The sequence below is a fragment of the Moschus berezovskii genome, chromosome 1, assembly GCF_049115385.1.
Source record: "Moschus berezovskii isolate FMDL1 chromosome 1, NW_MosBer_1.0, whole genome shotgun sequence".
Classification (NCBI taxonomy): Eukaryota; Metazoa; Chordata; class Mammalia; order Artiodactyla; family Moschidae; genus Moschus; species Moschus berezovskii.
Window position 1 is genome coordinate 121,989,580 of NC_142460.1, and position 25,344 is coordinate 122,014,923.

At 40.9% G+C, this 25,344-nt stretch overlaps 1 protein-coding gene across 6 annotated transcripts in view; it reads left to right on the top strand.

Moving 5' to 3' along the window:
- The window catches only part of GOLIM4 (golgi integral membrane protein 4), a 93,863-nt gene that overhangs the window by 35,126 nt on the left and 33,393 nt on the right, over positions 1-25,344 (top strand). For all 6 annotated transcript variants that reach the window (XM_055410372.2, XM_055410391.2, XM_055410381.2 and 3 more), the window contains exons 2-3: positions 22,356-22,430; positions 23,656-23,705. In XM_055410372.2, coding sequence (XP_055266347.1) covers positions 22,356-22,430; positions 23,656-23,705 — 125 coding nt within the window. The remainder of the gene's footprint in view (positions 1-22,355; positions 22,431-23,655; positions 23,706-25,344) is intronic.

Genomic DNA, 25,344 nt, shown 5'->3' on the forward strand with positions numbered 1-25,344 from the left:
AATAACAACCAGGGCTAGCTCTAAATTTTTAGTGTTTAGTCTTTTTATAGAATTAAAGGCAAGTGGATGTACAGTTTTTTGTGGGTTTTTTTTTTTGACTAGTTTAAGTTTTTTTAGACCTGTTTAAGTTGGTGTTTTACTTTATTTGTATTTCCATTTTAAGTTTTAGAGAAATCATTTTAAAATGGATGAGAAGAATAGAAATGAAGCTTCCCTTATGGCTTAAAAAAATCTGTCATTTACTTAATCAACATTGCAGTATCTTATTGGGGAAACAGAAAAAAATAATTATTTTGAAAAGTTTTTTTATCCTGCAAGAAACTGATATATAAATATATAAAATAGTAAATTATGTATCTGCTTTCAAATTTAGGGAAAAGTTTCTCTGAAAAATAGAACCATTCAGAAGTCAAATTGTAAGAGATTTTTATTTTCACTTTATTTTCTGACTTGGAGTATTGAAAGAAAAATTTTAATCACAGTAATTTTTGTTGATTTTCTTTCAGGATTTTCCACTGCAATAAAGAATGTAAGCCTAACTGAGAAATGCATTCATGAATTATCAATATTTGCTTTATCTTACATAGGTTAATTTCTTTTTTTTTCTTTGTTTTTTAACTGAAGGATAATTGCTTTACAGAATTTTGTTGTTTTCTGTCAAACCTCAACATGAATCAGCCATAGGTATATATATATCCCCTTCCTTTTGAACCTCTCTCCCACCTCCCTCCCCATTAGGTTGATCCCACCCCTTTAGGTTGATAAATTCTTTTAACTCAGAATGATAAAATTAAGCTTATAAGACCTTTTATTTCTTAACTCTGAAGTTAAGAAATTATAAAATTACTTCTGTATATTCCTAGTGAAACACCAGGCCAGAAAATATTAATATGTTCTTGTTAGATTTCATCTATGTTCTTTTCAAATTCATGAAATTCCGAAAGACAAGGTAATGGAAATACTCCCTTTGTAAACCTCAGATAAATAACATGTATATTTTGTCTACTGATAGTGTAGAATTTTCCTTTCTGCTGTATAGGAATGTTTTAAAATGAGTCCTGGCCTTTTTTCCCCCTCAAATGCCTGTGTTGTTTTCTCTCATGCATTTAGTGCAAGGATGATTTACTAAGTTGACAGTACATTGGCAACTATGTTTAGATCAGAGGGTTTTATTTTTTTTGTTTTTCGGGCTTTATTTTTTTTTTGGTTCTTTTTATATCGTGTGTCTGTGTGTGCATGTGTGTGTTAACCTCAGAAGAAAAACTATAATAACTAGTGCTATTTTTTATTTGCTTACATATACTGCTATTTATTTAGGTAACCGTCTAATGTATATTTCTAGGTTTTTTGTTTTGAATCAGAGACTGCAGTTCCTAATTCATAAATTTGTAATGTTGAAGGGATAGGATACTTGTAAATACTGTAGTTTTTATCATGGAGTAAGTAACAAAGTAGCACAAAATTATCTCCATTAAAAGTAGAACTCAAAAGTGAGCTCCTTAAAATGTTAAAAAATTTACCTAGTGAGTTCCCAAGATTCTGAAGCAAAGATGAAAGAACCAAGCATGAATATTAACTAAAATTTGTCCCAGTTCTCCTATGATAATTCATATTCAGCAATAATTAATAAAACCATTTCTTTTATCTACATACTTAGATTCATACAACTTTATGGCAGGGTGGCAGGTATGTTGTATCAACAACTTAAAGGTAAATTTAAAGATAATAATTTCCTTTCTCACAGTCTCTTGAATGACAAGCACAGTTACCATAATAAATAAATTTCTTGTCTTATGAAGTATCTCTACAGAAATTTGGAATAGTGGAACAAGACCAAACTAATTCACTAAAAAGTTTAAAGCTTTTTAAGTAAATACCTTTTTCAGTACTATACATGTAAGATGAGCTAATGGCTAAAGAAAGGCCACTGGATCATCCAATGAATAAATAGGAGTAGTTTCTAATTAGCACCTTGTTCCACCACAAATTACTTGTGAATTGGGAGTAAAAACCTCTTTGTATATAAATTATAAAGGAGTATAAAAACATAGTCTATGATGATTGCTGCCAAAGTGGGTTTTAAAGGACACTTTTTCCCCCTGAATAGATGAGCACTCATCTGCAAATGTATTTAACCTCCTAGTGACAGGTTTATCTACAAGGTAATAAAGAATAGAACTGGGATCTTTAGTGGCATAACTCTTTACTCTTTTAGAGAAATTCTGATTTACACTTTGTCAATAGGGAAATAGCATTACATCAGAGGTGAAGTGTCGAGTATGCTAACGAATCTTGTTTTAAGCTATGGTTATAACACGACTGAGCGACTGAACTGAACTGACTGATAGTTTTATTCTACATTTGAAAATCAAGCTGTAGTATAATAATAAATGTCAACTACTCATGTCCAAATTACTATAAATATTGAATTGTTAGAATCTGAAACTATTGAGGTTATTCTTTGCCCGAACTTCCTGTTTTCACCCACCTCCCAATTACTTGCAGCTGTCAAAATAATTTTAATCATTTTCAGATACTTCACAGAAGAAAAGGGACTTAAGCCCTTCAGTCAAAAAAGATGTTTCCCCTCCTCTCGTCTTCATTTATAGCCCCGCTGGGCCCCCCTATTCTAGTCAGGCCAGCATTCTTTCTGAGCATCACTTTTCTGCTATAAGATCTTAAACATTTATTCAGGTCATTCCACGGTGCTGATTCTGTGTCCTTGCCTGTTAAGTCACATCAAAGAAGCAGAGAATTTTAGAGCTGGAGGAAGCTTGAGAAATCAGTTGCTAAGCCAGGTTTATTTTACCAGTGATGAAATGTATGACATTAGATAAATACTTTTCAGATTAAAAATTAAACCCAAATCTCTGGACTTCTAGCCTTTGACCTGCTCCACTATGGAATGTTGCCTGCAGATATGCTCAAGTAGATATACGCAGACATCTGCCTACTCTGAAAAACACTTGACATTTGCATTTTCCCACCTCTGTGTCCAGGCTTTTCACCAACTATGCTTGGGTATTAGTCCCTGGTATGCGGAAAAGTCATGAAGAGAGCAAACTGAAACATTTATGCAGGGAAAAAAAGGAGGCAGGCATGCTTCTTAGACCTGTTTACAGTGGAAGTAGTTACTGTGTATATACACTTTACTGCTTTTATTATTCTTTCAGTATCAAAATTCATTCAGTATCAGAGAAGGATAATGTGCTTGTAGTTTTTTAGAGTCGTACCTATAGAAAAGGAGAGCCCCACTATAGGACACTTTAAGTGTGACACAGGGTCTTAGTTTATACATAATACTTTTCAACTAATTGAAAATTGTGACAGATAATTCCAAAATAGTGTTATTTTTGTCAAAAACCATTCCCTGAAAAATCAGAGCCATTCCCAGCATTCTGCTAATAAATTGAATCTTTCCTCTCATAGTCACATTTATTTTACTGACAATATTCAAGTTCAATTTGAAATGATTAATGTACTGTTGATGCCTCCTTTGTTTTAAATATGTGTATTGAGAATTTTAGCATTGGAAGGACCTTGGTGACTCACATGTCCAACTACTTCATTTTATTGCTCAGGAAACAGAATTCAAAATGTGAAGATTCTTAAATGTGACAACAGAACTGATTTGTGTATGGTAGCGGGGGGGGGGGAATCAGTGAATTAAAATGGACTGGAATGGGTGAATTTAACTCGGATGACCATTATATCTACTACTGTGGGCAGGAATCCCTTAGAAGAAATGGAGTAGCCATCATGGTCAACAAAAGAGTCCGAAATGCAGTACTTGGATGCAATCTTAAAAATGACAGGATGATTTCTGTTCGTTTCCAAGGCAAACCATTCAATATTACAGTAATCCAGGCCTATGCCCCAACCAGTACTGCTGAAGAAGCCGAAGTTAATCGGTTCTATGAAGACCTACAAGACCTTTTAGAACTAACACCCAAAAAAGATGTCCTTTTCATTCTAGGGGACTGGAATGCAAAAGTAGGAAGTCAAGAAACACCTGGAGTAACTGGCAAATTTGGCCTTGGAGCACGGAATGAAGCAGGGCAAAGGCTAATAGAGTTTTGTCAAGAGAATGCACTGGTCATAGCAAACACCCTCTTCCAACAACACAAGAGAAGACTCTACACATGGACATCACCAGATGGTCAACACCGAAATCAGATTGATTATATTCTTTGCAACCAAAGATGGAGAAGCTGTATACAGTTAGCGAAAACAAGACCAGGAGCTGACTGTGGCTCAGATCATGAACTCCTTATTGCGAAGTTCAGACTTAAATTGAAGAAAGTAGGGAAAACCACTAGACCATTCAGATATGACCTCAATCAAATCCCTTATGATTATGCAGTGGAAGTGAGAAATAGATTTAAGGGACTAGATCTGATTGATAGAGTGCCTGATGAACTCTGGACGGAGGTTTGTGACATTGTACAGGAGACAGGGACCAAGACCATCCCCATGGAAAAGAAATGCAAAAGAGCGAAATGGCTGTCTGAGGAGGCCTTACAAATAGCTGTAAAAAGAAGAGAGGCGAAAAGCAAAGGAGAAAAGGAAAGATACAGGCATCTGAATGCAGAGTTCCAAAGAATAGCAAGGAGAGATAAGAAAGCCTTCCTCAGTGATCAATGCAAAGAAATAGAGGAAAACAACAGAATAGGAAAAACAAGAGACCTCTTCAAGAAAATTAGAGATTCCAAGGGAACTTTTCATGCAAAGATGGGCTCGATAAAGGACAGAAATGGTATGGACCTAACAGAAGCAGAAGATATTAAGAAGAGGTGGCAGGAATACACAGAAGAACTGTACAAAAAAGATCTTCCCGACCAAGATAGTCACGATAATGTGATCACTGACCTAGAGCCAGACATCTTGGAATGTGAAGTCAAGTGGGCCTTAGAAAGCATCACTACGAACAAAGCTAGTGGAGGTGATGGAATTCCAGTTGAGCTATTTCAAGTCTTGAAAGATGATGCTGTGAAAGTGCTGCACTCAATATGCCAGCAGATTTGGAAAACTCAGCAGTGGCCACAGGACTGGAAGAGGTCAGTCTTCATTCCAATCCCAAAGAAAGGCAATGCCAAAGAATGCTCAAACTATCGCACAATTGCACTCATCTCACACGCTAGTAAAGTCATGCTCAAAATTCTCCAAGCCAGGCTTCAGCAGTATGTAAACCGTGAACTCCCAGATGTTCAAGCAGGTTTTAGAAAAGGCAGAGGCACCAGAGATCAAATTGCCAACATCCGCTGGATCATGGAGAAAGCAAGAGAGTTCCAGAAAAACATCTATTTCTGCTTCATTGACTATGCCAAAGCCTTTGACTGTGTGGATCACAATAAACTGTGGAACATTCTGAAAGAGATGGGAATCCCAGACCACCTGACCTGCCTCTTGAGAAACCTGTATGCAGGTCAGGAAGCAACAGTTAGAACCGGTCATGGAACAACAGACTGGTTCCAAATAGGAAAAGGTGTACGTCAAGGTTGTATATTGTCACCTTGCTTATTTAACTTATATGCAGAGTACATCATGAGGAACGCTGGGCTGGAAGAAGCACAAGCTGGAATCAAGATTGCTGGGAGAAATATCAATAACCTTAGATATGCAGATGACACTACCCTTATGGCAGAAAGTGAAGAGGAACTCAAAAGCCTCTTGATGAAAGTGAAAGAGGAGAGTGAAAAGGTTGGCTTGAAGCTCAACATTCAGAAAACAAAGATCATGGCATCTGGTCCCATCACTTCATGGGAAATAGATGGAAAAACAATGGAAACAGTGTCAGACTTTGTTTTTTTGGGCTCCAAAATCACTGCAGATGCTGATTGCAGCCATGAAATTAAAAGACGCTTGCTCCTTGGCAGGAAAGTTATGACCAACCTTGATAGTATATTAAAAAGCAGAGACATTACTTTGCCGACCAAGGTCCGTCTAGTCAAGGCAATGGTTTTTCCCGTGGTCATGTATGGATGTGAGAGTTGGACTGTGAAGAAAGCTGATCGCCGAAGAATCGATGCTTTTGAACTGTGGTGTTGGAGAAGACTCTTGAGAGTCCCTTATACTGCAAGGAGATCCAACCAGTCCATTCTAAAGGAGATCAATCCTGGATGTTCATTGGAGGGACTGATGCTAAAGCTGAAACTCCAATACTTTGGCCACCTCATGAGACGAGTTGACTCACTGGAAAAGACTCTGATGCTGGGAAAGGTTGGGGGCGGGAGGAGAAGGGGACGACGGAGAATGAGATGGCTGGATGGCATCACCGACTCTGTGGACATGAGTTTGAGTGTACTCCGGGAGTTGGTGATGGACAGGGAGGCCTGGCGTTCTGTGATTCATGGGGTCGCGGAGAGTCGGACACGACTGAGCGACTGAACTGAACTGAACTGAACTGAGCATGGGGCTCAGGAATCTTGGCTCAGGCCAGCGTTATTTTCCCTAAATTACTTGAAAAATTTCTCATTAAATTGTGTCTTGGCTCCTTCTGTTTCTCTTTCTCTGTCCATTTGTCCCTTTTTTCCTTCCTCCTCTTTTGTAATTCTGCCAGGTTAATTCATATCAGCCCTACTTAAGTAATTTTCAATGGATTTAATATGCCTACTAACTAAGAAATGGGTTGAAAAGAGAAATTGAAAGTCTCACTTTAATTAGAATGCTGGTATCATCAAAGTTTTTTTCTTTTTCTTTTAGCAATGGCAAGCCACTCCAGTACTCTTGCCTAGAAAATCCCATGGATGGAGGAGCCTGGTAGGCTGCAGTCCGTGGGGTCACTAAGAGTCGGACACAACTGAGCAACTTCACTTTCACTTTTCACTTTGACACATTGGAGAAGGAAATGGCAACCCACTCCAGTGTTCTTGCCTGGAGAATCCCAGGGACGGGGGAGCCTGGTGGACTTCCGTCTATGGGGTCACACAGAGTTGGACACGACTGAAGTGACTTAGCAGCAGCATTCACCTTTCTACTGACAGATCTGGACTGTCAGTTGATTCTACTGTGCTTTCAAAAATTCCCATGTACTTTGTTAATTTAAACAATATATATATTACATATATTGTCTCTACCTCTCACAGAAAAATTTTAGAAGTTGCCAGTGAATTTCTATGTTTATATTGGTATAAGTCAACTGTATCAAATTTAGCTGGACTCTCAGAAATCTATCTTGGTATGTAACCAATTGCATGTTTTATAGGTAAATTTTATGAAATAATTGATATGATTAGTACATTGTAAACATAACCTGCTGATTCTCTTCATTCAGTCATTTCATAAACCATCAGCAGGTACCCAGACTCAAGGCTAGGTAACACTGCACAGATTTGATTCTCTCATGAGTAATTCTACAAAGTAGTAGGAATGACAAATCCATACATAAAGTATTATAATAAGACCATGGATAGAGATTTGCTTAGGCCACTGTGGGAGAGGATAGGTGTGGGGCATCCAGATGACCTGCAGAATCCTCTGGGGACCACGGTGAAGGTGGACACTGATCTCACATGCCAGGTGTTATGTAGGTGACTAAGTTTATGTGATGGAGTCCAGTATAATGCAAGTATTTCAAGGCCTACTCCCCAGAATTTCACGAAACCCTCTGTGTTTTCATGTCACGTTGTGGTCAAAAGTCTGCTGTCACGCTGAAATCCAGATGTCCTGATATACCCTTTCTTAAAGGCTGAAAAGAGGATGTTTTTATTTGACCTTTGGTGGTCTCAACCAGTGAACTTATCCTTCTTCTGAAGGGCTTTTATGTGCTGTGCAGTGAGTAGAGATTAAACTCTTACCCTCACCCCACATCAGACAGTGCCCAAGATCTTAGAACAGTGTATGTGCTTGTATGTTAGTCGCTCAGTCGTGTCTGACTATTTGCAGCCGCACCAGGCTCCTCCATCCATGGGGGTTCTCCAGACAAGAATATTGGAGTGGGTAGCCCTCAGTACAGTAGATATTATTTAGAGTTGCATATGATCTTCCTAGCAAACCATCAGGAAAATATTCATTGCTGTATAGCAAATATGAGAAAAGAAAAGAAATTATACCTAATTATATTCCTATCTCAGAGGAGAGCTTAAAATGTCAAAAAATGGAAAAAGAATGCAGCTTATCAATAAAAATTCCAGTCAAACTGGTGAAGCAGGTTTTAGATATCTGGTGTTGATCTTGTCCCCACAGTGTCTTATCTTCTTAAGTTCCCTCAGTGGTGACTGGGATAAGCAGTTTGTTGTGGAACAAAAAATGTCAGGAAAAGTAAGAGGTGACTGTGAGGCTTGGCTGGGAACGTCCCTTATAGGGGTCCTTGTGTTGCATCTTCTTAGACTCGTGATAGTGATGTAAATGTTCCCACCATTGACCTTCTGGCTATCAGCCACTTGAGTGTTTCCTTGGTTATTCTTAAGACTTTTTGGTACTATTCTGGTGTCCGTATCAGGCATTAAACATGTCCACCATGAGATGCATGCTGTCTTCCTTGGTCTTGGACCCTTCTGCACAGGAGCATAAGGCAGAAATCTTTGCATCATCCTTGGATCCACTTTCATAATGCACTTTGAGTCAGTCACTCAGGCATTTTGCATTTATTTCTTAAATATATTTGGCTTCTGTGCATTCATCTCCCTGTCAGTGATTACTGCTTATACTTGAATATTATAAAGTGAAATTCCCTTCACCCTGCAAGATCACTCCTCAGAAAAGAGGGGATCTCGTTGTACTGGTGTTGAGTACAAAGCCTCTGCTATTTCTGGGTGCTTTCCCAATTGCTTTATTTTAAACAGCAGAGCACTGTGTGAGGAAGATGCATTGGCCCAAAATGACCTTGTTTAATGCGGCCAGATATTTATGGAGGGCACCTGACAAAATCTTTTTTTTTTAAAAGGATGTGGCAGCATTAAAGATAGTGTGGGTATTTATTCCCAGGAATGTGATCTCACAATTATAAATGCAAAATGTCTTTATACATAAGCCTTTTTACTACCCCCACCCAGCAAAAACAAAATGGAAAACCCTCACCCCTAAAACATTCAGGAACTAGGGCTAATGGAAGCATGAATGGACAAATGGAGATGTCAGCTATCCTAAGTTTTACCAAATATCTGTGACTTAGGACTTTTCTAGTGACAGCATCAGATGGAAAATTTCACAAATGCTGTACCTCTAGTGAAGATGAGTACGCTCTAGAAAACTGTCAGAGGACTGAAATACTGACCTGAGGTGATACAGACACAGATTCCAGACATGCCTGTGAAGAATTTGAATCAAACTGCTGGGGTGACACAGAGGGGAAAAGTGATCTATCTGAATGCTTTCTATTTCACTATTAATTTCACTTATAATATGTAACTCAAAATAGGACTTCCCTTGTGGCTCAGTGGTAAAGAACCTGCCTCCCAATGCAGGAGACATAAGAACCACGGATTTGATCCCTGAGTCAGAAAGATCCCCTGGAGAAGGAAATAACAACCCACTCCAGTACTCTTGCCTAGAGAATCCCGTGGATAGAGGAGTCTGATGGGCTACAGTCCATGGGGTTGCAAAAGAGTTGGATACAACTGAGCGACTAAACAACAACAACTGAAAATAATAAGTCCATGATCTTAGATAAATATACATCCAGAAAAGTACATGAATTCTAAATATATAGCTCAGTGAATTTTCTCAAAGCAAACAGTGTGGAATCAGACCAGGAATCAGAATGTTATCAGCACCCAAAAATGTGCTCTCCTGCCCTCTTCCAGGAACCACCTGCTCGTCTCCCACTGCCACACGCAAGGTAGAACTGGCCCTGCCTTCTCTCACTGTAGACTGCACGTGTGTGGTGAGTCGAGTTAGTCATGTCTGACTCTTTGTGACCCTGTGGACGGTAGCCCACCAGGCTTCTCTGTCCATGGAATTCTCCAGGCAAGAATATTGGAGTGGGCTGCCACTTCTTTTTCCAGGGGATCTTCCTGACCCAGTGATTGAACGTATGTCTCCTGCAACTCCTGCATTGGCAGGCAGGTTCTTTACCTTCTGAGCCACCTGGGATTATCAAGGGATTATTTCTTCCCAGGAAATTCTGACTCAATAGATCCTGGTTGGGCCTCAGGAATCTGTGTGATGAACAAGCACTGCAGGTTCTTCTTACTTTCAGGGAAGTCTGAGGAATACTACAAACAGATTGTTTTTGTGTTTGCCCCAGTGCTTTCACATGTTCTCTGTCTTCTGTCTCTTTCTCTGTCTGCTGCTCTCCTTTAGAAAAGAAACATCCTTCCTCCATTGGAAGGTCCACACAAATGTTGCCTCTGGGAATCTAGACTGACCCCTGCAGGCCCAGTAAATAACTCTGTAGTCACTGAAGTCTTATTCCTGGTCTTCCTCATAACCCTAGTCCATGGTGACTTTCCTCATCTCAGCTGATTACAGGCACTGGTTTTACCTTCAGTTTAAATGCAGAACTGGCTAAGGCTTCTGCATCGTCCTGTTCTGTCATTATACTCGGGCCTTGATGACTGCAGAAGCCTGCTACTAACTAGCTTTCGCACTTGCATCTTGCATGCCATGTGGTCAGAGTGATCATTATTTTAAAAACTAAATGAACATCTCACGTTACTGCTCAAAATTCTCCACTGGCTATCCATTTCTGTCAGAGTAAAAGCCAAGTCTTCACAAGGTTTTGTAAGACCCATTGCCATGTGCCCCCTGCCCCACCTTCACCCTTTAACATTCTAGGCTCACTCTGCCTCAGCTGTTCTGGCCTCCCTGCTTTTCTTAGATACACTTTCGCTGTAGGACTTTTGCACTTCCAGTTCCTTATATCTGAAACACTTACCCTGAGGGGTCTAGAGTGCCAACTCCACTTTTTTTCAAGTCTTGACTCCTCTATGAAGCCTATCTTGACCACCCTATTTAAAAGTGAAACTTGGAAAAAAAAAAAAGTGAAACTTGATCCATTCTTCCCACAGCTCCCATCTCTTTTACCCTTTCTATTTCTTCGCGTGGCATTCACTAACTTCTTATATATCATTGACTGTGTCATCATTTTTATCTCTCTGCAGAATATGAGCAGAGAGAATGGTAGAAAATATGATATTTTCTACCATTGTGCTCAGGATATAGTCCCAAAGTAGTAAATGCTCAGTGAATATTTGTTTGATTTGTTGAATGAAATAGGATGCAATAGATAAGAGGTTTTATATAGTATCTCTTAATAAGCCAGATTTTCATGAAGACTTTCCCAAGAAATGTTGCAGAGTCACATTTTGAAGTGAAGACTTGACACTGGGAGTTTGGATGATTATGGGGGTGCTTATGTACTGCTGCATTAATTTGAAGAAGCCAGTTGCAGCCCAGCTCACCCTTTCTGAGTTGTGAGTGTGCTGCTAGATACAGGTTTATACAAGGGGGTTGATCCTTGAGTACTGTATTTTCCCTCTTTGTTGGCATTACTTGAAGTGTCCATAGAGGCAGGTTTCCATGAAGAAGCTAGATAACTTAAAAAATTAAATAATGTCTTTCATGTTTGGTCCAAGCACATAGATTTTGAAAGTTTATGCATAAATTCTTAGGTTCATTAAAATACCAGTGTGCTTTTGCATATTTTAGCCCATCCAAAGAGCATTCTTATATGCCCTTACATCAATTTTGGGATACCAGAAACCTGATCATCTCTGTCATGCATTATTTCCTGAAGTGTTGTGATGCAATCCATCGGAAATCTGATTTCTAGATACGAATTTTACTTTAGAGGGTCTAATTTTTATTCATCTGATTTTAGAATAACTTCTGTTACTGTGAGTTCTTAAGTTTCTAATATATATGCATGTGAAATGTTATTCGCTCAGTCATATCCGGCTGTTTTGCAACCCCATGTAGCCCACCAGGTTCCTCTGTCCATGTAATTCTCCAGGCAAGAACACTAGTGGGTTGCCATTTTCTTCTCCAGGGGATATTCCAGACCCAGGGATCGAACCTGGGTCTCATGCATTGCTGGTGGATTCTTTACTGTCTGAGCCACCAGAGAAGCCAATATTTGCTCATATGTACTTATTTAAGCCTTCAAGAATGTAATTTTTACATTTTTCATGGGACAGGAGGATAATTTTTCTTTTAGCTTACAAAGAGATTAAGTGTAAAAATCTGCTGGCTCAGCAGGTTATTCTGTCATCCTGGCTCACCTAGACTTTAGAAAGAAAGAAAGTGAAGCCTCTCAGTCGTGTCTGACTCTTTGCCATCCCATAGACTGTAGCCTGCCAGGCTCCTCCATCCATGGAATTTTCCAGGCAAGAATACTGGAGTGGGTTGCCATTTCCTTCTCCAGGGGATCTTTCCAACCCAGGGACTAAACCCAGGTATCCTGCATTGCAGGCAGACTCCTTACTGTCTGAGCCACCAGGGACATCTAGCCTTTGGTTGTCTCTAATTGTCTTCTTACTGTTTTACCTGCCTTAACCTCCTATCCCAATATAAATTTATTGATTAGAGGCTTTTTATTCTTTGGCATTGCCTTTCTTTGGGATTGGAATGAAGACTGACCTTTTCCAGTCCTGTGGCCACTGCTGCTGCTGCTTAGTCACTTCAGTCGTGTCCGACTCTGTGTGACCCGCTCCCCCGTCCCTGGGATTCTTCAGGCAAGAACACAGGAGCGGGCTGCCATTTCCTTTTCCAATGTGTGAAAGTAAAAAGTGAAAGTGAAGTCGCTCAGTCGTGTCCGACCCTTAGCAATCCCACAGACTGCAGCCTACTAGGCTCCTCCATCCATGGGGTTTTCTAGGCAAGAATACTGGAGTGGCTTGTCATTGCCTTCTCTGATGGCCACTGCTGAGTTTTCCAAATTTGCTGGCATATTGAGTGCAGCACTTTCACAGCATCATCTTTCAAGATTTGAAATAGCTCAACTGGAATTCCATCACCTCCACTAGCTTTGTTCGTAGTGATGCTTTCTAAGGCTCACTTGACTTCACATTCCAAAATGTCTGGCTCTAGGTCAGTGATCACGTTATCGTGACTATCTTGGTCGTGAAGATCTTTTTTGTACAGTTCTTCTGTGTATTCTTGCCACCTCTTCTTAATATTTTACTTTGCCAACCAAGGTCCGTCTAGTCAAGGCTATGGTTTTTTTCTGTGGTCACGTATGGATGTGAGAGTTGGACTGTGAAGAAAGCTGATCGCTGAAGAATTGATGCTTTTGAACTGTGGTGCTGGAGAAGACTCTTGAGAGTCCCTTGGACTGCAAGGAGATCCAACCAGTCCATTCTAAAGGAGATCAATCCTGGGTGTTCATTGGGAGGACTGATGCTAAAGCTGAAACTGCAATTCTTTGGCCACCTCATGTGACGAGTTGACTCACTGGAAAAGACTCTGATGCTGGGAAAGGTTGGGGATGGGAGGAGAAGGGGACGACAGAGAATGAGATGGCTGGATGGCATCACTGACTCTATGGACATGAGTTTGAGTGAACTCCGGGAGTTGGTGATGGACAGGGAGACCTGGCGTGCTGTGATTCATGGGGTCGCAGAGAGTCGGACACGACTGAGCGACTGAACTGACTGAACTGAACTGAACTGAGAGGCTTTTTATAAGAGTAAATCTTATACTTTAGTGTCTCCCAAGGTGCCTGGAATACTGCTGGGCTATGATAGCTCTGAGCATCTAAGAAAAGAATTATTTCAGGAGAAGTGAGTAGGTTTCCTCTAATAGTAGCTCACCACTTGAAAGAATGCCAAGGAGAAGACTTGTGTGAAGATATATATCTTAAATCAGCTAATACAATACATGTTTGAAAAAAGGCAAATCTCAGTTAGATAGTATCATGAGGGAAAGCCTGGGTATAGTTTTATCCAAAATAGGAAAGGCAGTTAAAGCACCAATTCAAATCATGGTTAAAATTTCCATTTAAACAACTTCACAAACTGTATGCATTAGCAAACTTAAAAATAGACACTTGTGTGAACTATTATAGGAAGTTTATTGTGCAGTTAAAAAAAAAGTATAGCAATTGCCATGCAGTAGAAAAATACCTAATCAGACTGTCCTTTTTTCCTCTTGGCTTTCTGAAAGCATCTGTATTTCAGGGCTGTGATTTAACTAACTCTAATCTTATGAGCCTATATGTATATTTAATCTATTCTGTTATCTGTCTGTTCTCTGGGATGTGTGAGTACCAGGGAGCCTAAAAATACGGAAATTCAGTTAAAAACGCTGGGACTTAAAGGATAGCAGGCAAATGAGGAAGAGAATGACCTATCTTCTAAATGCATTCAATCATTTCACAAGTATTATTGAATCCTGCTAGATATTAGGAGTTGGGGGCTGGAACTGAAGTGGTAGTAAGGGTTGGGAAAGGGAAGCAGCCAATCCCAGCCTTCATGGCATTTTTAGTTCATGCATTTTGTCATTCATTTGTTCAGTCATTACCTGTTCAGTCCCCGTAATTCACTGTTACAGGGATAAATCAAACCAGACATTTTTTGTCCTGTCTGAACTTATATTCTGGTAAGATGGCAAGGCAATAAATAAAGCAAAAAATGCAGTAGAAAGAGTAAGGAGGAAAATGGAGTGGGGGAGGAGCCTAGAAGTGTTGAGGGTGAGAACTTAGGCATGTTGTCCAGGAAAGTTGTTGGTGAGAAGGTATCTTTTTAGTGAAGATCTGAGGGAGGTAAGGGAGATAGTCAAGCAGAGAAGGAGCAGTGGGGGCACCAAAAAGAGGCAGTGTGACATGCTGAGGTGAAAGCTCGCTGGTGTGTTCAGGGAATAATGAGGCTGCTGTGGCTGGAGCAGAGAATGTACGATGGGGTGAAGCCTCGTGAGGCTTTGGGCTTCATTCAAGGCATGACAGGAAGCCCCCGGAAAGTGCTGCCCCCAGGCCTGCAATACAAAGATGTAATTTGGCAAAGGGAACTAACCATAGGACAGGGTTCTTTAATAATTCAATTCACACATGCCCTGTCGAGTAGACTGGAAATGCGGAATTGTACTGGAAGAAGTAAAACCAGAATGGGGTGAGAGGCCAAAGCTGGACTTAGTTGTTCAGGGGTCAGAGGTCTGAGTGGAGTCATGAGAAGCGGGCAGAGCTTGAGGAGACCTCGAGGAAAGATCGGGGCGGAGACACTGAAGAAGAGCCTTACGGGCTCGGCAGGGGGCTCCTATGTGATCCTCACAACGGTGATAATCGTCCCCCTTCTTTTGTCTTTTTGCTTGTTTTATGTGGGTTGTTTTCTCGGGAGATATTTGGTATTCTTTCTCAGACTTCATATGAAATGAAATTATGAAAGAGGGAAGGAAAGAAGGAAAAAAGATGATGTTGACTTTGTGTTGATTACTAACTTGTTCAGCAGAGGAGGGCAAGTTGGGGGATTCCACCCCACTTTTGACTGATTAGAACCACAATCAAAACTGTTCTTAAAGATAAATAACAATGATTTTAGACCTAAGAATCCAAAATAAAATGAAACCTCAAAAGTATTGTGTTCTGAGAACTATGATGATTTCAGTTGATTTTCCTTTTATATCATTTGTCTTGCTGTCCTAAAGATCTTCAGCCACAATTATCAAAACACAGACTTGTTCATTTTAACTTTTATCACCTGTAAAATGATAAAGACACTCACAAATCAGTGTTTTCACAAGTTGAACAGTTTGCCTGTCCTACCAAGACTCAGTAGTTTGTTTTTTAAATAAAGATAAAATTTTGTGTTATCATCAGGACTGAACAAAATTTCACAGAAATTCCGAAGAAACATTGCCCTCTCTTGGCTTAAGGTGTTAAAATGCTTAGCAGTGTTTTCTGTTTGCTTTTAAAGTGTTGCTTTCTAATTCTGAATGGAAGCAGTTTACCCTGAAATGTTATAGATGGTATGTTTTACCCTTAAGTGGATATACACGGGCTTGCCAGGTGGCTCAGAGGTAACGAATCCACCTGCAATGCAGGAGACACAGGAGATGTGGGTTTGATCCTTGGGTCAGGAAAATCCCCTGGAGAAGGAAATGGCAACCCACTCCAGTATTCTTGCCTGGGAAATCCCACAGACAGAGGACAGCTAATTTCTCTGTGCCTTTCAAATGGAAGTCAGTTAAAATGGAAAATTGCTGTAGGAAGCTGGCATGTTTTTAAACTCTTGAGTGTGTTGAAAGAGGTATAAAAACTCTTTCCATTCTTGGCTGCATGGAAAATATTAAACTCCTTGTCAGTAAGCAGGGGAGATGATGAGTATTGTGGGTTTTCATCTTTTTCTTATGCGTTTTTGTGATTCACATCCTGTCCTGGTTGCAGTGTTGGTCTGCATTAATGATCTTAAATGCCAAGATTGAACCATTATTTTTAAACTTATTTTTCCTGGAACGTGTTTGGTGCTTTGAGCATGTTCATTATATATGTTTTTTGCTGCAAAAGTTCTAACAGTATGATTTCATCTTGACTGATGCCCTTGACTTCAGAATAAAAATAGAAAAATAGAGATAAGTGACAAGGATTGATTAGCAATCCTCCTTCTAAGCGAAACAGTAAACCTACCTAGATAAATCACCAGCCCCAAATCCTGGAGAATGTGTGTTAAAGAATTAAAGGTAGTGTGGGTATATGTAAGTGTTTAATTGATAGGGGCATTTTCTAGAAGAACTGTAAGAATACAAAGATTCCATTTGGTCTGTTTCGCTGTCCTTCAAGTTTTATTAAAAATAGGCTTATAGGTTTTACTAAACTATTAGAAAGTTTATTCACAACCCTCTCCCCTTTTTTAAGGGAATTTTTTTTTAAGTAACAAGAAACTGAGACCAGTTTTTTATTGCTGTTTCAAGTCTCTCTCCCAGTACATATGTTTATGTGTATGTATATTTGCTTTGTTATTATTAGACTTTAATTGTAGGGTTGAAAGAGCTCAGGGAATCACCGGACTCATCTTATGGCACTTTTAAGCCATCAAAGACAGATGAAAAATATTTTAGTATTTTGTAACATTTGCTCTGTGCCCTGCAGTGTTTGAAGCTGCTGCTGCTGCTAAGTCGCTTCAGTCATGTCCAACTCTGTGCGACCCCATAGATGGCAGCCGACCAGGCTCCCCCGTCCCTGGGATTCTCCAGGCAAGAACACTGGAGTGGTTTCCTCCTCCAGTGTGTGAAAGTGAAAAGTGAAAGTGAAGTCGCTCAGTTGTGTCAACTCAGCGACCCCATGGACTACAGCCCACCAGGCTCCTCTGTCCATGGGATTTTCCAGGCAAGAGTACTGGAGTGGGTTGCCGTTGCCTTCTCCAAGTGTTTGAAGCAGTTGATGTAAATTAACTCATTTAGCCCTGACATCCACCCGAAGGGATGGGCACTATTATTATTTCCATGTGCCATATAAGGAAACTGAAATGCAAAGAAGTTCAGCATCTTGCCCTGTAAGGACTGGATCATGAACTTGAACCCAGACACCAGAGTGTATGCTTTTGATCGTTACATTACCACCTACCTCTTCTCTCTTTCTTACTAGAATTTCCAGTTTTAAGGGTTAATTTGTATGCTCACTTTCCTTTACCTGACATGGTTTCCTCAGCCTGTGATGTTCCTCCTCAGTTTGTTTTCCTTTTTCTGAGCACTTCTCCAGCCTTCTGTGAGTCACTGCTGTTCCATTCTCTCGCCTTCCTCCTCAGTGATATTCTGCAACCCTGAAACCATTTCTGAATTCTTAGGTTATATATCAGGCTGGAAGCTGGCGCTTTAATAATGGCTTGACCAAATCTGAGTAAGTTAATATTAATAGTACAGTTACATCATGGTTTCTACACATACCCTCTGTTCCTGTTTACCACATCTTTTTTCTGCTGCAATTTGCAAAAGCACATTTTTCTTGCCTTAGGTTGTACTCTGAATGATGCCATTTTATGCATTCATGATCATGCCTCAGATTTCCCAAGACATTTGATTGTGGACTGTAATCCACAGATATATTCGCCTCTTTGTGGACATTGTATAACATCTCTTCAGGTTATTTATGAAAGTTTCTAACTTTCATGTAGTAGAATCTTCTAGCTGTTGAGACAAGCTGCTAATACGTCAAATCTGTAAATTCCCATTCTTTACATAATTGTCACACAGCTGTGTGATTAAGTTTGGTCGATGGGTACTTTGTACCAGCTGTTTGCATGTTATCCTCCTGACTGAATTGCAGGGAGGAGAGTAAAGCACAGAACCGTGTCTCCCCCATCCCTCAGCTCTCCTCACCCCATCCACCAACCCCCTGTCCACTAGGTCCCACCTCTACCCCAATGAAGATGCATTTCTGCAGATACAGATGTGTTTTCTGCTCCCTAAACCAAAGATAAGCATTACATGATGACCAAGTACCACATAATGTTGAGTGATGCTGCTGTATTTTATTGTCAAGAAGAATTCCACAGGATTATAATTTGTAAATGCAGCGTTTCCCCACATCCTTACCTTCCCATGGTAACAGTTAATATTTAGAGTCTGGGGATGGTGATTAACTGTTCCCTCACATATGTTTTCTTGACTGTGCTGCTGCTGCTGGATTTTTTGTTGTTTTTATCTTGGGTGTTGCTAGCCTGGATTGTCTCCCTTTAGAGGTCCTGACCTCCATTCAGGAGCCCCTGGACTCAGGACGCCTACTGCCACTTCGCTTCCTTTAGAGCAAGATCTTGACTGCATTGCCTGTTCACCTTCCTTTGAAAGCGATGCACATGCTTGCTGAAATTGTCCATGATATGTCCAGTTCGTGCACCCATTTAGCATAGTAAAGGTATATTTAAGCCCTATTACCTGGCATATTTATGTTCCTGTGAGCCGCTGCCCAGACTGTGGGGACTTTGGCCAGTGGACTGGAGATGAGGGAGTGTTTTTCCTACCAGCTGGGAGCCTAGATGTTCTCATGACATCCTGTTCTCACCTGTGTATGTCATGACAACATTGCAATTTATGTTTCCCTCTAGGCTTCCCCCACCTGACTGAAAATCTCAAAGACTGTGAGCCCAGAGTTCTGGGCTTGGCTTCGTGAGGTTCCACAGCACTAATCTTTGTTTTCCCTACCTCATTCCAAATGTCATTCAAGATGGTAGCATTAGTACAATCCAAGGAAACTCTTGGTTTTAGTAGACTTTTAGAAATTGGCCAAGAAACGTATATACTATACACCCATATGTTTGAAAAACAATGTAATTTCTCAGCAGTGGATTTGGAACCAGCTTTTTGGAAAACAACTACCTTTGGTCCAATTTCATCACTTCTGCACCTTTGTCCCTTTGATATCCTCCTGGAATGCCTTTCTCCTGTGGTGCCCCCCACCTCCCCAATTGTTCTTCACTCTCAAAGCCAGCCAAGAGTCTTCCCTCACTCCTCTTTCTTCCAGAGCTCACCCCTCTCTTTCACTGGGCTTAAATATACTTTTATTATGCCAAATGCAGTTGGCTCTGATTATTTAAAATTACTGAATCTATCTCCTGTGTTAGACTAGAGTTTCTTGAGGCCAAGGCCCATATCTATTCAATTTGCATTTCTACTCATATTACGGTGCTGAGTAAAGTGGTGTTGGATGAGATCCCTTTATAATAACAGCACTGGAGGAGGGGGAAGGATCATCTGGTGAAGAAAATAGGGACCCAAGTGGAGAAAGGGATTGGGGCAGGTCGTTATTTGGATGACTGTTGGGAGGCTGAGACAAGAGAGAGGGAAGATGAGTTTGGGGCATTCCAGAGGAGACAACACCAGGCCTGTCTGGGTGGTGGCAGGCGTTTAGCAGTCGTGGCTGCAGTGTAAGCGGAGGTGACAGTAGAGGAGTAGGGGCTGTGGGAGTCGCAGATGGAGCCCTGGCAATAGCAGTTTACATGCGAGGCACGATGAGAGATGCAGTGTTGGGAGAAGGGGAAGGACCTTGGAGATGATGGCCATATTGGAAGAAGGACAGCCATAGCTGGTACCTGGCAGGGGGTGGGAGGCGGGCAGTGGGGAAAGGTGGGGAGAAGGGTCAGGGAGGCGATTGCTGTGACCGTGGCAACGTTGCGTGGCCAGCAGTTTGGGGCAGCTGTACATACTTTGCCAACAAAAGTCCATCTAGTCAAAGCCATGGTTTTTCCAGTAGTCATGTATGGATGTGAGAGTTGGACTATAAAGAAAACTGAGCACTGAAGAATTGATGCTTTTGGACTGTGGTGTTGGAGAAGACTCTTGAGAGTCCCTTGGACTACAAGGAGGTCAAACCAGTCAATCCTAAAGGAAATCAATCCTGAATATTCTTTGAAAGGGCTGATGCTGAAGCTGAGGCTCCAATACTTTGGCCAAATGATGCGAAGAACTGACTCATTGGAAAAGACCCTAATACTGGGAAAGATTGAAGGTGGGAGAAGGGTACGACAGAGGATGAGATGGCTGGATGGCATCACCGACTTGATGGACATGAGTTTGAGTAAACTCTGGGATTTGGCTATGGACAGGGAAGCTTGGTGTGCTGTGGCTCGTGGGGTCACAAAGAGTCGGACATGACTGAGTGACTGAACTGAACTGACACACTGAAAGATCAGTTAGTGATTGACGATTGAATTGTATCTTAGGTAGCTGTGAGGAGCTGGAGGTGGTAAAAAGAACCCAGTGGCAAGCTTGGCTGAGCTTGCCAGGGAGTGAGGTCATCTGTGACCATAATGCTGAGCAAACAGGATTAAAGGGAACATCAGAAACTTGCTTTATCCTCTCCTCGTCTCCCCTGTTCCAACTACTACTCTGTGGGCTTGAGTTTTCTGTCCCTGCATGAAATCTAAGACAGATTTCACAGCTTTTCTCAGATTAAAAAAATTTTTTTTTTCTCAATAACTTTTATCCATAAATACAGTCTTGGTTTAGTAATATCTGGTCTCAGTTCAGTTCAGTAGCTCAGTCGTGTCCGACTCTTTGCAACCCCATGAATCACAGCACTCCAGACCTCCCTGTCCATCACCAACTCCCGGAGTTCACTCAAACCCGTGTCCATCGAGTCGGTGATGCCATCCAGCCATCTCATTCTCTGTCGTCCCCTTCTCCTCCTGCCCCCAATCCTTCCCAGCATCAGAGTCTTTTCCAGTGAGTCAACTCGTCGTCGCATGAGGTGGCGAAAGTATTGGAGTTTCTAGTCCAGTGTAATAATACTTTTTTTTTCATTAAAGGTAAAGGTTCTCTTGCTCTTGCAGCTCCTGTTTCCTGGAGCTTTGAAGCCTATAGTGAGGGAGGGAGTACCCAGGGGCTTCTCCCTGTTTTCCCCCTAAAGGGGGGCACTCCCTCCTCCCCTCACCTGGCAACTCCCACTTCTTCAGAATAGACGTGGGGGTGGGGGTGGGTGGGGGGTGGGCTTGGTAAAGTGCAGGAAGGTCCTGTGGCACGACATCAGCTTGCTTTGGGTTTCCTGCCATGGCAGATGTCAATCCTATGCCCTTCCCAGGTGGCTCAACCATAAAGAATCCGCCTGCCCAGCCAGAGATGCAAGTTCGAGCCCGGGTTGGGAAGATCCCCTGGAGTAGGAAATGGCAACCCACTCCAGTTTTCTTGCCTGGAAAATTCCACTGACAGAAGAGCCTGGCAGACTACAGTCCACGGAGTCACAGAGAATCAGACACAACTGAACGTGCAGGCATGGCACAGGTTATAGGCTCTTCGGTGGGGACAGTCTCCCTCCTTCATCTCTGTGGCTCTCTCGTCTGTATTTTCTTTGACATGGGGAATACACCTCCTATTTCAGCAAACCTCAGTATGCTGCTGAGGTTTCCACACCCACCCTCTGCTCAGCTCGTTCAGCTGCTGTGCTCTGCTCAGTCCTGTCCAACTCAGTGACGCTGTGGTCTGTGGCCCACCAGGCTCCTCTGTCTCTGGAATTTTCCAGACAAGAATACTGGAGCGGGTGCCATTTCCTACTCCAGGGGATCTTCCCAACACAGGGATGGAACCCATGTCAGGCAGCTCTAATTCACTGTCAGCTCATGTTGACTTGGCAGCACTTATGGGATCTCTGGGTGTAAATATTCCTCTAGTGCCTGAGAGTGAGGTGGGAGCTGGACACCCAGGTGGAGGTAAATGCTGTGCAGATGGTGGCTGAAGTGTGGAGAGTGGACATGCTAGTCCATCAGGAGACAGGGAACCCCACAGAGACTCACATTCCAGAAGCAGGAGAACAAGGAACTGGCCAAGAAGGTGGAAGCCTCTTCCACGGTATTGTTTCTACAGAGGGGCAGACCATATAGGAGTCAGCTGAGTATTACGCCTATTATTGTTTCCATCTTTTACCCAGATTAAAGGCGTGCATTTTAATTTTAATTGTGAAAGGACTCTAAACTATCTTCTTCCTGTTTTGAAAATTGATGTTGATTTTACTTTAGAATTTCTGATTTATTGAAGATAAGTTTTAAACATTTTTTTTCCAGTTGTGTATGAACACAGATCAAGATTGGAGAAATCCTTGCAAAAGGAAAGACTTGAACATAAGAAAGCAAAGGAAGGTAAATAAATAATGTAATTCGTATTTTATGTTTTTTTATGCTCTTCTTTGAAGTATCATGTACTTGCTTTACTGTTCTTTTGCTTAGAAATTTTTCAGATCACCCAAAGTCAGTCAAGCAATATGCTATGCATTGTGCAACAAAATAAATCCTGCTGAAGATTGGATTTAGAATTTTTCATTTAGTTTGTGCCTCTTTGAGATCATTCATATATTAGTTATATGTATTGCTTCAGAAATAGCACGCAGTTTTTCATTTGAATATTGTTTACGTTATTAACATCTGTTAACAGACATCTGGGAAAGTAATACCGTGCAGTCCAGAATATGACAAACTTTATATATATATATATATGTATATATGCACTTATAGCATAATCGATTTCGACCTCATTGCATGACATCTTTTAAGTTATAGACCTGTTTTTCTCTTGTGCTAAAGACTTTATTGGCATAGCCAATTGGTTTGTTTTGAAAAATTAACATTTAGCACAGGTGTTAAATAAAAATCAATGCTGTTGATTTTTATCAGAATTTTTCTATAAAGCATGGACTTTGTATAGCTTGTGATTTGGAGTCACCTGCATTCTTATTTTCGTTTATTCAACTTTTTGGTTAAATATTAGATTGAAGTGGTGTTTGTCTGATTACTTTGGTATGGGGTAGAAGGAGGGAGAACAGAGGAGGACAGTGTGAGCTGGAATGCTTTACTGAGAAGTTTTAAGATTATTAAAATGCTCTGATAGGGTTTGGATTTTCCTTGTCTTCAAATGCAGAGTGATTTTGTAGAGCCATCTAGTGGATAGTCAAACTTTAAGAGCGTTAAAGATGGTTTCCATGGCTTGAGTTCCTTTTCAGGTCCTGAATGATTTTAGTGTGCCATCTAGTGGCTGGCGATAAATCACCTCTGTCCTTCGGTGCACTGCATGGTTCTGTTTTTTTTTTCTCCTTCATTTCAAGGCGAGTGCATCACCAAGTCCACACTCTAAATACACTTTTAGTCAGTTGACTATTGTGTGTATTTTGTTGATACAAGATTCACAACTTTAAGGTTTGGAGGAAAACTTTTAAAGCATTAAAAGACAAAGTATATCATCAAGTAGATAGTTTAGGTCTGAGTAAATTGTGTCCTTGTTTTTTTTAGATGTCTAAAAATGCCACGATGAATTAACTTATACTAATAGAGTTAATTAATGTAATTATGTTCTCCATTTTGTATTTTCTAGATTTTCTGGTTTATAAATTAGAAGCACAAGAAACACTGAATAAGGGAAGGGTAAGTTGGTTTTTTTCTCCGTTAATTTTTTATTTCACAAAACTTGACAGAGGAGGAAATAAAGTCTCCAAACATTTCACTCTGTTGATCATTAGGACTGAAATACATCTCCCTCCATCCTTTCCTTCCTTCCTTCCCAAAAAAAAGTCTGAGAGGAAGACCTTAAAAATTGTTCCTTTGAAACCTACCTTCCTTTGCTTATCACATTATTGGCAATAGTGATAAATTTAAAATATCCTTAATGTTCCACAATAAAGAGATTCATTTATTTATTCATCCATAGTCTTTCTTTTCTATAGAATGTGATATTTAGTTTGATTTGCCTTTGCACAATGTTACTGTCACTTGCAGAGACGTTACTGTGTAATGCCTAACACAATACCTGGCCTAGAGTTCACGTGTTCAAATGTTCAAAAACATCTGTACAATGAATGGATAAATAAAGATATTGACATTTTAAAAAAGTTTTTAAGTCCAAATTAACTATGGAAAAACACTTATTTCTCTTACTCTAAGAAAAACATGTAAGTATTGGTTGAAGAAAGCATTGGTGTTGTGGGGTATTAAAACTGAGAAGAATCGGTTCCTTGAAAAACTAGGAGGTTACTGGCTTTTCACTCTTACTTGCATTTTTACGATCTAGTCAAAATCGTGTGTGTTCTGTTGTGCATTTTGTCATGTAATATATTACAAATTAAAGTGGTAAAGTGATAAAAATAAAATGTTAAAGCAAAAATGCGGTCCATTTTAGAAGTTGCAAGAATGTGAAAGAAATAAATGAAGCTCTGCTTATACTGCCGATGGTGTAAAGTAAGAGGCGGGGCACACAAGATAGAAAAACACAGCAGCCTGGGGAGAGAAGGCTGGCAGGTGTGGTTTGTACACTGACCCGCTGTGGCTGCCCAGGACTGGATGTGTGAGCTCCAAATGTGAAGATGCTCCACTGGCACACAAGAACACACTGTGGGAGCACGGAGTTCAGCTGGACACAGAGGCTCAGGGTTCTGTCCTGGCTCTGCTCCTAAAGGAGACGTTTGCCCTAGGCCTGTTCCTTAGCCTTTCTGTTTCTCTCTGTGAATTGGCGCTGTGGTCAAGAATCCGCCTGCAATACAGGAGATGCAAGAGACGTGCATTCAATCCCTGGAGGAAGAAATGGCAACCCACTCCAGTGTTCTTGCCTGAAAAATTCCACGGACAGAGGAGGCTGGAGGGCTGTAGTCACTGGGATCACAGAGTCAGACATGACTGAGTGCACACACACACAGGCATGATTGAGTATACACACACACACACAATGTGTATAGAATTTCTTACCATGGAAACTCAAGGAAGAAAAGGGCCTTTTCTCTCCCTTTCTGGAACCCATTCTAAGCTTGTGAGGCCTGGTCTCTGCTGGTTTCTCTCCTGTTCCCCTTGGAGCACCAGACACAAGGTACCAGCCATATGCGGTGCTGTCGTCTCAGGACAAGCTCTCCTGTGCCTCTGGCCTCAGTTTTTCTTCTGAATATGAGAGTGGAAGTAAAATCACCTCCAAGGGCCCTTTCAAACTGCTGTTTTATAATTCCATGCTCTGCTTTTTCATCATTAAAGTCTAGCAAACTTAGAGGAATGTAAAACTTCATTTCTGCTATGAAGTAAA